Consider the following 14,929-nt stretch of genomic DNA (forward strand, 5'->3'; position numbering starts at 1 on the left):
TTCAACACCATTCTTAAGTTTTATCATTGTATGTTAGTTATGATTAGAGCTGTCACAATCGGTCCGCTATCGAACGATTTTTACAATTTTAGTTGTCTTTTGATGCATAATTGTGTGCAATTATGTCGAGAGTAGTTAGTTAGGCTAAAAAGTAGCAAACAATTCATACTATACTGTGCAAAACCATACTTATCGTATCAACTTCGACGTCACCTGGTACATGAGTGTTGTATAATAATGAAAACGTAATATTGACAGTTGGTAGAGGAAAGCACAAGAACAAGCGCTTAGGTGGGGAATTTTGAAAGGAAGCCTAGATAGTTGAGGTGAGAACAGCGCAGAGTGAAAAGTAAGACGATCGGTGCACGGTGAAAATATATAAGTAGTGAAAAATTAAAAGTGTTTAACCGGTATTAGTTAGCAGGTAATTATTCTCTAAGTACTTTGTTGTTAATTGTTCTATGTAATCTTATGCTTGTGATGATAAAAATTCTGTGTATGTTTAGCCTTCATTGTCTTACGCTCAGGGGCGTAGGTATATTTTTCTAACGTAAAATTGTTACAATTATTATTAAAGATTGCTCATTATTTATTACATGCTAAAATATGTATATATTGTCGTGACTGCCCGGATAATGCAATAACAACTCCTTTGTTTCACATTTAACTTTTGTCATGATTACGTTGTTCGAAAAACAACTAATAAAGCATTTCTTGTTCTCACTTTATGTCATACGCATATAAGAGCCCTGTTGAATTTACTAACATTTTCGCCCGTGAGGAATAAATCTGTAAAAACAATAATTTAATACAAAAAAAATAATTGCTCTGGATTGCCTCCCGTATGGGACTCCAGTACCTTGAATTTTATTGTATTTACTTGACGTTTTCCATGCATTGTATTATGTCTCAGGAGAAATGAAGCATATTATTATTGTTGTCATTATTGTTGTTATTGTTGTTGTTATTATTGTTGTTATTATTACCTTCCGGCCCTGCCGGCTAACTAGCACCAAACCTCTTCAGTTTTACTTGGAAGTGTGTATGTCTAATTCGAGTGAGGTGACATTTAGTGAGAAATTAAATAAGTCGGGTGTTATTTATCATTAGCAAAGGATCTTAATTTATGCCTTTTGTTAGCGGTTGTTTTGTATTTATATTTGGGTAGTTAGAGCAACGATCGTGGGTTTCTCTGCCATGCTCTTTCCCCACAGGAGCTCTAGGTGAGCCTGGCACTCTCATTTTATGTTAAATGGTTGTTAATGTTTTTGTTGTTCTTTATATTTGTCACATGTTTAATTTGAAGACTGTTGTACAAAAATAATAAAGTTAGGTGTATTTACTCTGCTTTTGTTTTATAAAATTAAACCATACTTCCCCTCTTTAAAGTTAGTAGCCAGCGCCTTCCGGTCAATTAAAAATAGATACATACAACGTATGTATTCCTTATGACGATCACATATTTTTGGCCACAATTACGTTTATTTTTCTTTTTTTCGATCGATCCTGGGGTTGTTATACTACAATACTGACTCAAAAAAAACAAACAAATTTACCGCTAAGATAGCTATAAAATTATTAACATATAAAAACTATTCAGGTGGAAAACAAAACAGAGATATATTTTTGAAATAAAAAATTTTAGTTGTTCTCTTCGTTTCAATGTTTGCCTTTTTTATAAAATTAATAAAAAGGCAAGGAATAATAAATTATGTACTTAAGTCAGCATCACAGCTTTATGAGTAGTACAGTTGAACAAAGCGGCACTCAACAGGTGTTATTTCAAGTCATAGGGAAAGTTAAATAACGAACAGTACTTTCTTTTACTAAAAAATATAAACAATAACATATACATCAGTAAGTATATACATACTTGTATATGTATAAAAAGTTTAAAATAAATATTAATAAACATAAAGTAATAAGTACTAAACAGTGTACAACACACATATAAAAAACTAACGAAAACCAGAAGACTCGATTTATGTTTGATTTAATCTTCATAGTGATTGCATGTAACCTACCATTTGATATAATACAACCCCGAGTGGAAATTATCATATCGGACCAGCTTGGAAGTAGATTATTTAATTATGCAGAGATTACATCAGTAGATGTCGAACTGTGATTCTCTTCATATTAAGATATTTTATCAACGCCGCGAATAAGTCTCGAGGAAACAAGGGTAAAAGCATACCTGATGATGCGATCTATAATGGATCCCATCCAGATTGTGAAACCGATGGCAACGATGCGTAATACAATTTACGTGTTTCACATTGATAGATTGGCATAAATCTTATATCATTGTTCACTTTATTTTATGTTGATGGTCCGCACGCCTTTGGTGCGCGGCCAATTATGACAGCTCAAGTTATGATTTTTACTGTGCTGAACTTGTGTGTTATTCACTCCTACTATGGTGCATTTTGTAGTGTAGTAGTTCACTGAGAGGTGATTCTCACCGTCTTGAACTCATTTTGTCCTATGTGTACGTTGTGTTGTCCAATTTTTGTTAACATATAGGCCCTTGAGAAGCGTTGTAGGACAGAATATTATTCTGTCTGTTTTTTTCTTGTTAGATCTAATGAGCGGTTTAGTAGAAAAATGTTACAAATATAAAAAAATGTACATATACCAAATTATAAAAACCCATTTATTTCTGCATAGGTGCTAGAATTAAAAGAAATATGATAACAAACATTAATAATATATTTACAAATTGATAAATAGTAACATCACAACACACACAACATATATCCGAGTCACTCCATAAATCGTCCGAAACGCACATCCATCCATTCACCCGCCACAAAAAGTCAAAACGTAGAAACTGCAACGATTTATCATCGTCGGTGCTGCAACCTGGAGATGATTTTATAAATTTCTTGTCTGGGGATTTTCTCGGCTTCACGGTGGCGCACTAGGAACTCCTTGTTAGTGAACCAGGACTCCTTGGCGAGGGCGGATGCCACGCCGGGGTTTTTGTAGAATGGATTTAGCAGTTCCGGCGGCAGTTGGGATTCGGCGATAGCGTTTTCAACTACTGCGGGGTGAGATATGTCGGTCTGTTGTTGGGGGGCCTGTATGACGCCCGGGATAACGCCGATGCCGTTGTACGTCTGGGGTATTACGACCGGCGATGGCACTAAATTATATGCGCCCAAGAACTGGCCTGCCCTGGCTGTTCCCGCCAGGAAGGCGATCGCTATTACTGCCAGGAACAGCTTCATGATGATCCTGAAACAAGAGTTCCTTTTATTCCGGTGTACTAAAATTGCAATAACTCATGTAAACAGTCACATAGAAAATAATAAAATAGTTTTATAAAAGTAGTTATGAGTATGAGTATGTACATACTCGATTGATTACAAATCTCACCTAAGCACGCACAGTGGGAAATATGGGAAAAAATTCTACGCGCTCGGCTATTTTAACCGTACACTGGTAATTTCTTTTTTATTATTCTTCAAATATGCTTAATTTCTGTGATCCTGGTGCGACAATATATTGATATATAAGTATAGGAATCTTTTAAAATGAGAACGGCGAGACGAGTGAGAACCCGTCAGACTCAACACCAAAGATAATAAAAATAAAATGAAAATGTTTGTAACATTGAATAAAAATTCGCAGTAGACAAAAACAAAAAAAAACAGAAAAAAACAAAAAGAAAGTAAAATTAAGAAACAGAAAAACAACCCTTTTAAAGACCTTGACGCGGTAAAAGGACTTAAGTCTTATATAAATAAAGTTAACGAGTTTTTAGCTGAAATTTTTAAAATTTATGGAATGAAATTGTATCTATCTAAATATCCACTTATTTCTTGTGGATTTGAGAATAAATTTCAAGGGTTTGAGGTTAGGTTTTTATGGACATAGCATAGGTTTGAAACTTCAGAAATATAAAATATTAGTTTCAGAATAGAGCTTTCAAGAAGCCACATTCTTTGGTTCGGAAAATATCCTTCATTTGACTTTCTAGCTCAGAATTCTTGGATTTGAGGATAGATATTTAAGAATAGAGGTTAGCAGTTTCAAAATAAAAAATATCTGTTCCTGAAAATAGTTTTGAAGGACTTTTATTCTTTGGTGTGGAACATATACATTCTATGAATTCTAACTCAAGTTTTTAGAATTTGAAGTTTGGTTTCGAGGGTTTGGGGTTAGGTTTTGAAGGGCTTGAGGTTAGTTTTTTATAGTTATAGGTTTATGGCTTAAGAGTCGAAATATAAGCTGAAAAATATCTAGGTCGGGAGTATACGACTTTATAACAGCTGGACCTATGACACACTGATGAGGACTAATAAGTCTGAAACCGGTCTGTGCCTGGTGAGTTAAACTGACGAGCGATGTTACATTCAGTGTTGCGAGTGTAATTCAATGCCGGTGGTTATGCTTTTGGGTTTAGTAATAAGGTTAAAAAGTATTGTGAAGCTATGATTATTTTCGTTGTTCAATCAACCTCAGATACGAAATTTTTTATTTTTTAATTTTTAAATACCGAATTATTCTATTCTATTATTATCTTTGGTGTTAAGGCTGATGGGTTCTCACTCGATTTTAAAAAATATAGATATATGAAATTATCGCATCAGGATCATAAAACTAAGCATATTGGAAGGAGAATAAAAAAGAAATTACCACTGAACGGTTAAAATAGCCCAGTGCGTAGAATTTTTTCCCTTAATTCCTACAGTACTACTGCTCGTTTTGCAATGTTCAATCTCGTGCGGTAAAAGTTATCATAAGTTGTATGTAGGTACAATCCTTATTTTCTTTCTCTTTTTCCTTTCTTTATTTTTTGAGCATTTTGCCACCTCAGGAAAAATTTTAAAAAAATTGTTAAATAAAATCTTTCGCCAAACGGATCATACAATTATGAAAATAATTTTGCTTAACCAAAAAATACCGTACTGAAAAAAAAACAGACAAATAGAAAATACAAAAACCCACCACTTGATATTGCGCACTTTAGATAGGTTAGACAATACCGAGAGAGTACATCCACAAAAAGAATTCCACATGTACTTGTACTATCGGAAAAATTAAGGAAAATAGGTAACAAATTCGACATTAAAACAGTTTTTCAGACAAATAATACTTTATGGAGTTTATTATCAAAGACGCGCCCAAATTATATTTTTCAATTAAAAAAAATTGTATTTATAGCATGCCTTGCGAATGCAATAAACATTATTTTGCAGTGACTTCTCGACCTTTGAATATTAGAGTAGATGAACAGAAAAATTACATTAAAAAACGAGTACTTGAGAAATCTAAAATTTATAGTCATGATTGGGAAAACGGTCATACCATTTAATGGGGTTCTGCTAAAATTTTGGAAAAGGAAGATAATAATACCGTTAAAAGAAAATTAAAACAGACCGTGATTATTATGTTGAATGGTGAAAGATTCGTGTCAAATTATTCTGTGAACTTGGATTCATGCTAGCTCCAGATTCTAAGAGATGAAGTAAGTAATTAATAATAGAATAAACATCATATGGGATCTCTAGCTATGGAAATAGACAAAAGCAAACAAATGTAAATTGTGAAACCTATTAAAACGGAAAGTTAAAAAATCAAAATAGTAGATTTCGAAACGTTAACGACCTTTTTAAAGTGCGCGATATTAAGTGATGTACATATTTTTATATTTTCTATTTGTCTGATTTTTTCAGTGTGAGATTTTTTGATTAGGCAAAACTATTTTCATAAAAATAACCTTTGACTGATCCACATGGTGCAAAGGTTTTATTTTATATATTTATTTTTAAAACATTTTTCACGGGTGACAAAATAGGTACCCAAATAAATAAAGAAAAAAACGAAAACTATGCCGCAAATAAACAACTTCAGACAATACCCGTACAATCCTTTATCTACAACCGTGCATTTTCTTTGATATATTAAAAATGACCCTTTAAAAACGTTACGCCACTGTAACCTTTTGATATGGTCTGTAATTTTGTACTTCCTGTCACTAATAATAAACAAAATGATCCTAACTTATCTGACTTTTACTAGAGGTTCTACTTTTTCGTTGCTACAGTGACATAAACAATGAACCATGGTTAAAGTCGACATATTGTTTTTTTTTAATTATTGATATTGATTTTGATAAAAATATGGCGATTCTGAAGGGGAGATATCAGAAATAGTGAAAGAACATAAGATGCCGAAAGTCTAGAGCAAAGTACGAAAATAAAGTATTTCAAAAACAAAACACGATATGCCCATGGCTCACAGAAAGAATCATATATTGTATCACTTCTCAATTATTGATCACTGCAAGTTACTGTTACTTTTTCCATGCATGAATATAATAATAAAAGCAGCAAATATGAAGTTACTATGCTTAAAATAGATGCAATAATCGATAGTTTGATGGTGTATTGGAGTATATGTAGCAGTATAATTCCCAACTTGTGATTATTACACATAATTGAAATAAATTACCGATACAATATGGCCTAAACAATACTGTTTGGGAACATTGTAGAAAATTAAATTTTCGCAAATTAATCAGCGGACTCATGTCATAAATAATAATTGTTACAAGTTCCGTCGTCATAATTTACTTAACGAACTAATGTTTTGTCGATTCGCATCAACTTTACAGTCTATATAAATTGAAATCTATGAAGCTAAACTACATTTCGTAATTTGCTGCCATACCGTTTTGAAAGTATAGTTTACAAAGTTCATGTCACTGAAAATGTTTGTCAGAATTTGCTTAGTCTTCACAGTTTGATTATATTTAAATAGTTCACTTGTGTTACTAATTACATTTACGTTTACATTTATAGTTGTTTAACTAGTTAAGTAATAATATTAACAAATGAGATCTAACTGCATGTATGCCTTTCTATTTTTATAGTCACTTTAGAAAATTCTTTGATACATTTGTAAAATTTCCATAAAACTCTACAAAAGTTTGCAATTTGTTTTTTATATATTTCTTTATGAACACGACATAAGGTAATATACAATAACCAATTGGAATATATTTGTACGCATTGTTTTTCACATATTATTTCTACATCAGCAGAATTGTTTTGTATTTTAAACAGCAATGGAACATTTTTCATCAAGTATAAATTCTGCCGTTTCGAACCCAAATTTTATAATTTATTGTAATGCAATATTTCACATCGTTAAAAGCCATTGTAAGCACATTTTATTGAATTATGATCGATATCACAAAATATGTTTCGAATTATCCACTCACGGGGTTATAATCTGAGGTTTGCATGGTTCCAAATGCAAATGTTATTGGCATTCAGATACAATATTTGACCTCTGCTATTGCTTGTATTGAAATTGATCAAATAATTTAGGTACATTTATGATTTTTGAAATATAACTTTATACTGTACATTAAACATATGTCAGTACAGAGTGAATTCGATGAAGTTTGAGAAAGAATTCAATTTGAAACTAAAAAAAGGCTCAGATTTTATCTTCTACGACACAATGTTCTACCCATAAAAGATAACACGACAGTTTTTGCTGTTTCTCGATGCAATACTTATAAGCAGAGATACAAGATTAGTCAAAATTACTTTTGTTTATGCATTGTGTTAGATATTAATCTATTATAAGTATTATAAGTAATTCTTTAAATTTGGGACGATAAAATCATCGCTCTTATTCCTCATAGTTTTCAAGATAATCCCAAACTACATGAGCTTGTTATCGTAAAATATAGAACAAATAAAAAGAAATAGGTAGTATGATTAAAAATCAGATAGAAATATTTAGGCACAATGATCAAAGTAATCTTGTAAGAAATTACTATCGGGTGTCCCAAAATTCACGCAAGATTTGAATTTGAAATAATAAAATATTTCATAAATTCCTATTATTTTTTTTATTAGGTACAACTTTTTAAATTAATGATTGATGAAAAATTGTTGGATATTTTGTGCTATGTTGACTTTTATTCTCTCTCTCTCTCTTTCCTCCAATAGATAATGCGTTCAGAGCCGTAGTCAGGAAAAATTTTAAATAATAGCTAAAAACTTTTTTAAGCGATTACAATAGTTATATTATCTAATTCAGAATTAAAAATGGCTTTAGATTTTTTCATAAAAATAGCAGCGACATATTTAAAAAAATTAATCTGATGATGGCCCCTCGAAGACAAAACGTCAGATTGCAAAAGTGTTGAATAGAGTGAAAAAAGTAGCAATGTAAAATTATTTAAAATTCGTTTTCAAATAAAGCCAGAAAAAAAATAAAACGATTTTGAAAAATTTCGGGTTTTTGGATTTCGCGTCAATAGTAGACTTTGCAGTTAATACTTTGTATTGCTGAAATCTCAAATCATCCAGAGATAATTTATCATTTGTGCATTTGTAATTCGACTTAGATTTTTACAGCAATACTGTACAAAAATGAAGTTTTGGGTCTCACTATGAGACACATTTTTTTTTTAATTTTAGTTTCCGTAGAATTGAATGGTGTAATCAGTTTTTTTTGATGTTTTAACAAATTATTTGATGTAACAAATTATCAACAATAACTGAAAAATTCATTATTGCAAGTCATTTTTTTGCATTTTTGAGCATGTTTTTGAATTGTGATTACAAATTTTTTTATTTCACCAACAAGTATATATCAAAACGAAAAAAATGATTACCAGCAGAACTCTGTACGATGATTTTTCTAAGTAGAATTTTTCTTTGAAGAAAAAGTGTTTCAGGCCGAAAAAAATTAATATCTCAGAAACTTCTTGATTTTTTTATCTAAAAAAATTTGTGGTTATTTAAGATACAGAAAGGTATACTTTCACCAAGTTTCGTTAAAATTAAATAATTTTTGCGAAAATGGGAAATAAAAAACGAAAAATCGGAAAAAAAACTGTTTTTCGCATTTTTCTCGGCTAAAATTTTGAGGTTATGTTAAAAAGTGACGTCTACAAAAGTTGTAGATTTTTGCATGATCTACAACTTTTTTATTGGATACTTTTTTATTTGAACTCAACTTTCGCCAGACAATTTTTCATAACTTTTCAACCCACCAAATCAACCCTCCGCCGCCCCTGCTCACGCATTTATTTTTTTTAGGTTTATTATAAGCCCTTTTACAATTTCCATTTATTCAGGTATTCAGTATTCAGTTCAGGTAATAATTTTTTTTTTCTCCAAGTGTAATTTGGTTGGACTATGAATCAATTAGTGATCTTAAACAGTCTGGTTGCCCTTCAAGTCGTTCAATACAAAACATCGGGCAGTTTGTGAGAGTGTTGCTGAGAGTCCAACAATTCGGCACCATGGTCAAGAATTGGACATTTCAAGAAGCTTTCTATAACGTATTATCATGAAAGATTTGCATATTCCTGATTACAAAATTCAATTGACTCAAGAACTGAAACCTACAGATCAAGCAGAGCAAAGAGAGTTCGTTGAATGGATTATAACAAAATCGTCTTCAGCGAGACGGCTTATTTTCATCTTGATGGATTGACAAAATTGTTGCATTTGAAACTCGAGAAAATTTGCGAGTGATTGTTGAGAAACAAATGCATCCAGGAGACATCATCTGACCACTCTTGGTCGGTCATGGAAAAATTCGACAAGAGTGTGCTAGCAAAACCGTGGAGGTCGTTTACCTGATGTTCCAATCCATGCATATCTCTGTACTGTATACTTTAAGAAACAATAAAAAAATTACAATTTTTAATTAAAAATGTGCGTTTTCTATCAAAATTACTTGCGTGAATTTTAGGACATCCTTTAGAAATAGAAATAAAAGAAAGGCATTTAACTTGTTCTGTTTTCAGGAAGTAAACGTCGCACCTTACTAACAACACTGTATTTATTGGTAAAAGCTGCAAACATACTATATGGTTTCACAGATAAACGGTGGTTCTTATGCTACTTGAGAATCATAAAAACTGCTTTAAAAACTTCGTGGTATTCGCAAAAAATAACGCCGTGTTTTCATCATACATAATATAACTAATTTTCAGTGAAAGTAGTTACAGGTGAGTGACCTAAAATGACAATATTATGATAATAGTACCCGTTATCGTTCATACAACCTTAAATATATAGTAACTTGTTACTTTCACTGAGATTCTGTGGTATATCTTTACTACCAATGTTAAAATGAAATGAAACAATTTAATTCAATGATTTACATTTACATTATTATTTTGTCACAAATATAAACAAATAGTTCTTGTAAATATTTTGATAAGCTGTGGAATGTGAGCAAAACGGACCAATGTAACCCAGTTTCTTAATTCCTACACGAGTACCGAACCCAATACGGTAGTGAAATGTGTTGTTCACCTTGCCTCTTTTATTTTATTTACCAAGGCCATTCAATAACGAGATCAAAGAGCACGCTGGGCTCCAATTTCCTGGACCAATCCTCTTTATTTTATTTATCGGAATGATAATAAGTCAGTTATGTTTCTCGTAAAGACCGACACGTTCATTCAAAGCGGAACTGAAATGAATTGTGTTTGCTGGATTAAAATGGATTTTTATTTTTTTATTGCTTGTTTGTGGCGCTGTTTCGATATTGTTACATACTCAGTTGTTTGTTTACGTTTTAAATATATAAGGTTTCATAGTAAAAACAGAAATTAAACGATTCATTTTTTCTACATCCCGACGTCGGTATCTAGGTACCTATTTTTTTTAATAAAGAGAAATTTATTCGCACCGTTGATATAAATCGCAGATTAATGTTTGATGTTGAAGAAATTACATTCTAGTCATTTCACTAGGCAGACTTTACTTAATTTGTAAACTACTTCTTGCTTTTAATTTCATATTTTAGTCAATTTTAAATACTATGCGTATGTGTAACGTATCTAAAATAGTGGATACACAACTTTATAGCCACATTTTACTGTCAAGAACAAAAAAGTGTATAAATTTTTGTATTTCAGAGATACTGGATATTTGTAATGAAAATGCAATCATATTTTTTAGCAGACAGGTATCACAGAAATCATTTAAAAATATTAATTTTGGAACATCCTTTTTCATAAATCTAGTCGTAAGTTCGAAATGTATTAACATTTTCTCCAATGTTTCATTGCAATAATGGCGGTGATGTCTGAAAAAACAGAAAGTGATGACAAAAAGGTATTTTTTTTAATTTTTGATATAATGTACCCCTTTTTTATATACGAAAAAATTTAACGGTTAAAAATTTCTCGATTTAAGGAAATAGGATGCATCATAATAAAAATTGAAAGAAATACTTTTTTTAATCACTTTTTATTTTTATATACAGTGTGTACCGTTTTTCAGGTTAACACCTCTGCAAATGTGAGAAGGCTGTGGACTTTCCGCAAGCCAATTTTTTTTACAAATAGTACCCTGAAGGGAGGTTATATTCTACTAATCATTTTATTGATGTGACAAAATCCTGGCCTACTACGATTTTTTTAAAGGGTCGTTTTCCAGAAAGTAGTATTAGGCATTTTTTTTATCAAAAAGATTATATCACCAGGCTATTCAACACCCATCCAAATACCCATATCCAAATTTGAACGACAAATGTCTATTGAGTGTTTTTTTATGTGGTGCCAAACTTCGATAAATCAGACAACTAAAAATTATAATAAGCAGGTCAAAGATTGCCATGAAAGTGAAAACAAATACCAATCGGACAAAGAAAAATACAGGAACTATAAATTTAAAACTTTTAATTATATTAATTAATTATAAAAATAATAACTTACAAAAAATATAATGAATAACTTACAAAAAATATAATGAATTGTAAATACTAAACAAACAAATTGCAAAACGTTAATCTAAATTAAATTTTAGTTTTCTCCACCAAACCTCCTTCCAGTCGAAAACATTTTTCCAATCCTCTTCTTAAATTTAAAAATAATTTACATAGCTGTTGTGGAGTAATCTCTGCACAAGTTTGTCTTATGCAATTCATTAGGTCATCTAAATTCCTTGGTCTGTTTTTATAAAATTTTTGCTTTATAAAACCCCAAAAGTCCATAGTTCGAGAAAACTAAAATTTAATTTAGATTGTTTTGCAGATTTTTGTTTAACAACTTAATATTTATAATTCATTATCTACATTTTTTGTACGTTAATTATTATTATTGTTAAATTTATAGTGTCTGTATTTTTTCTTTGTTCAATTTGTACTTGTTTTCACTTTCACGGCAATTTTTCGAAGTTTGGCACCACATAAAAAACACTCAATAGACATTTGTGGTTCAAATTTGGTATATGGGTATTTTGATGGGTGTTGAATAGCCTGGTAATATTATCTTTTTGATAAAAAAATACCTAATACCACTTTCTGGAAAAATGACCCTTTTAAAAAATCGTAGTAGAATAAAACCTCCCTTCAGGGTGCTATATGTAAAAAAAAATTGGATTGCGGAAAGTCCACAGCCTTCTCACATTTCCAGAGGTGTTAACCTGAAAAACGGGACAAACTGTATATTAAGAATCTACTTAATATCAATGTGGTGTTATTTGAGTAAACATTTAGTCGTTTTATATTTTAAAACGCAATTTTTGTCTCTGATCCACCTTTTGTCTTCTTTTTAATTAATGTGACACATACATACATCTAAGTAGTTTTCCCTAAAAATAAAAGTCCTAAATAATATAACCATTTTCAGTTTTTGATAATCATAGGACATATTCCTAAACACATATTTTCTTTTTTCTGAGATTAAGGTATATATGATTAGAAACTCGTTTCGGTTATACTTAAATGGAAGATTTCTTGTCATGTAAATTTTTTGTTTATTGTTGGTCTTCCAAAGAGTATATAGGTATAGATGAATGGCAAATTTCTTTTTAAAACATAATTTTTAACTAATATTTGATGACGACAAGAAGTAATACCTGAGGTCCGTTCTCTTAAATATCTATCCTTAAGCCATTTGCTTGTTATAATACATAACTTTTTTGAAACCTGCTTTACATTTACCAATTCTTCAAGAAACTGAACCATAAATTGTCATAATTTGCTATAATTTTATCACTTTCTTACTGCTTGCAATGTACAGATAGGATTTGAGTACTATTTGTGTTATAGTTTGATTGAATTAAACAGATCAGATACCTACTGACAAACAGGGGACGAAAGCAACACCGCCACTACTGTCAATATTGACTAACTAATTTAGCTTTTTTTCTTTATTTTTTTGGTATTTTGCCATTTGTGAAAATTAAATTAAAGGTTATTTTTCATGAAAATACCAATTGGTTAAGAGTTGGAGGAAATTTATTTGAATTTAAATGTAACAAATTATAATTTCATGATGTCGTATACGTGAAAGTGGCAACGGATTGTTGATCTTTATGTCATTTAGAAAGTTGTATTTTATTTGTAAACGTCTTCATTTATGTGAATCTATATTAAATATAATCTTGCCTTGCGTTAAATTCATTTTAAGGCTTTCAGGCTAGAGAGAAAAAAAGCATAAAGTACGACTTTTATAAAAATAAAAAGGTTAGCTACATTTTTTCAGTCTATTAATCCAAGAAAAGTCTAAAAATGCTGGATAATCTAGGACCTATACGCTATGGGAACAAAACTGTTACTTAAACTCGTGCTCTCTCCTATCCTGGAATAAATAGGTATAACTGGAATGAAAATCTCCAATATGAACTGGACACTGCAGTGGACTCTAAACTTACATAAATGGAAGCGAAATATCAAAAGCCGTATCTGGACTGCGTTTAAGACGGTTAACCGGACACGTTTACACCAACTGACACTCTTCCGGGTTTTAGAGAAATCGTCTCCTATATCACGACTGGTTTTATGTTTATGGTTCCGTAAAACAACTTACTTTTCTAAGTGTAACTGTAGAGATTGCACTAAACTACGCTCGGTCACTGTTACCGAGAGGTATCTCAGCTTTATTTTATACGGAAAGGTGCAGAAAGCGATGGAAACAGTCCGGTTCACCGCCAGAGCCTTGTCCATTCCGGGGAGGGCGTGCATCAACCTTGCCTTGATAAATCAAGTCAAGGGCGGGCCGAAGACACGACATATCGCGCGTCACGAGGTAGGTGACTCCTGCAGATCCCGAGGGGATGCCTTAAGTCCGATTTTATTCCTATCAAGGTTTTACCTTGATACACATCAACGTGTCAAGTTACGAGGAATGCATTTAGAATGTTGTTTTTCTAGAATCGATAATTCGAGAGTTCTTGAAAATTGCAGAAATTATCACCTACACTTCGATTGTAACATGTGCCGTAAGCTTCGTGTTACTTTACCCACATTCTATTAAATATCTTAGATAATTTAAAAATAAATTGCAAAATAACACTCATTTTATATTCTTTTGGAGTTCAAGCAACTTTGGACATCGTTAGGATGGCTTTGCCCACGCAATATGCTTTAAAAAAATATTTCAACTGAAGAGAGCCATTAGGAAACCGGAAGCGGGGATCTTTATGACATGATTTGAGTATTTAACAACTATTTACCATCGTGGTAAGCTTACCGCTCTAAGGGCCGCGACGTCATAGAAATAACTTCTCCAAATTTACTATTTTTTACATCATTCTCAAAAACTTTTATTACAAAAGTTTTTCGATATCTGTTCCCTTTCAGAAGATGTAAAACAAGTAAATCAAGTCTATCCTGATTTTGTCAGCGTCCAAAAAAAAAACACTTCCCCTTCTTGTCAGGATCCCGAAAGACTTAATTTGCCGCAAATAAATGTGTCATCATCATAAAGTTTGGGGAAATTGAACCCATAAACTAAACAAAAATTGTTTTGAGTCGTGTCTTCGTTAGTTTCCAATCCAATCGCAATACTTCGATGTTTTCTTCCCCGGTAATTCTGCAACTACATAAGAGACTTTTTGATTATTACCATGTCCTTATTTAAATTTCTAACTTCCTCACTTTCTTGGTCTGTATCTCTGTTCTCGTTCTCATAATGTCTTCATGAATA

At 31.5% G+C, this 14,929-nt stretch overlaps 1 protein-coding gene across 1 annotated transcript; it reads right to left on the reverse strand.

Annotated features, from left to right (window-relative positions):
* Nucleotides 1-2,635: 2,635 nt before the first annotated feature.
* On the reverse strand, nucleotides 2,636-13,880 carry LOC108903154. The gene is made up of 2 exons (XM_018705236.1): nucleotides 13,811-13,880; nucleotides 2,636-3,240 (listed from the first exon to the last, which is right to left on the reverse strand). Exon 2 carries the CDS (start codon nucleotides 3,231-3,233, stop codon nucleotides 2,847-2,849), a length of 387 nt encoding a protein of 128 aa, XP_018560752.1. The 5' UTR covers nucleotides 3,234-3,240; nucleotides 13,811-13,880; the 3' UTR covers nucleotides 2,636-2,846.
* Nucleotides 13,881-14,929: the final 1,049 nt, after the last annotated feature.

The sequence above is a fragment of the Anoplophora glabripennis genome, unplaced genomic scaffold, assembly GCF_000390285.2.
Source record: "Anoplophora glabripennis isolate ALB-LARVAE unplaced genomic scaffold, Agla_2.0 scaffold67, whole genome shotgun sequence".
Taxonomy (NCBI): Eukaryota; Metazoa; Arthropoda; class Insecta; order Coleoptera; family Cerambycidae; genus Anoplophora; species Anoplophora glabripennis.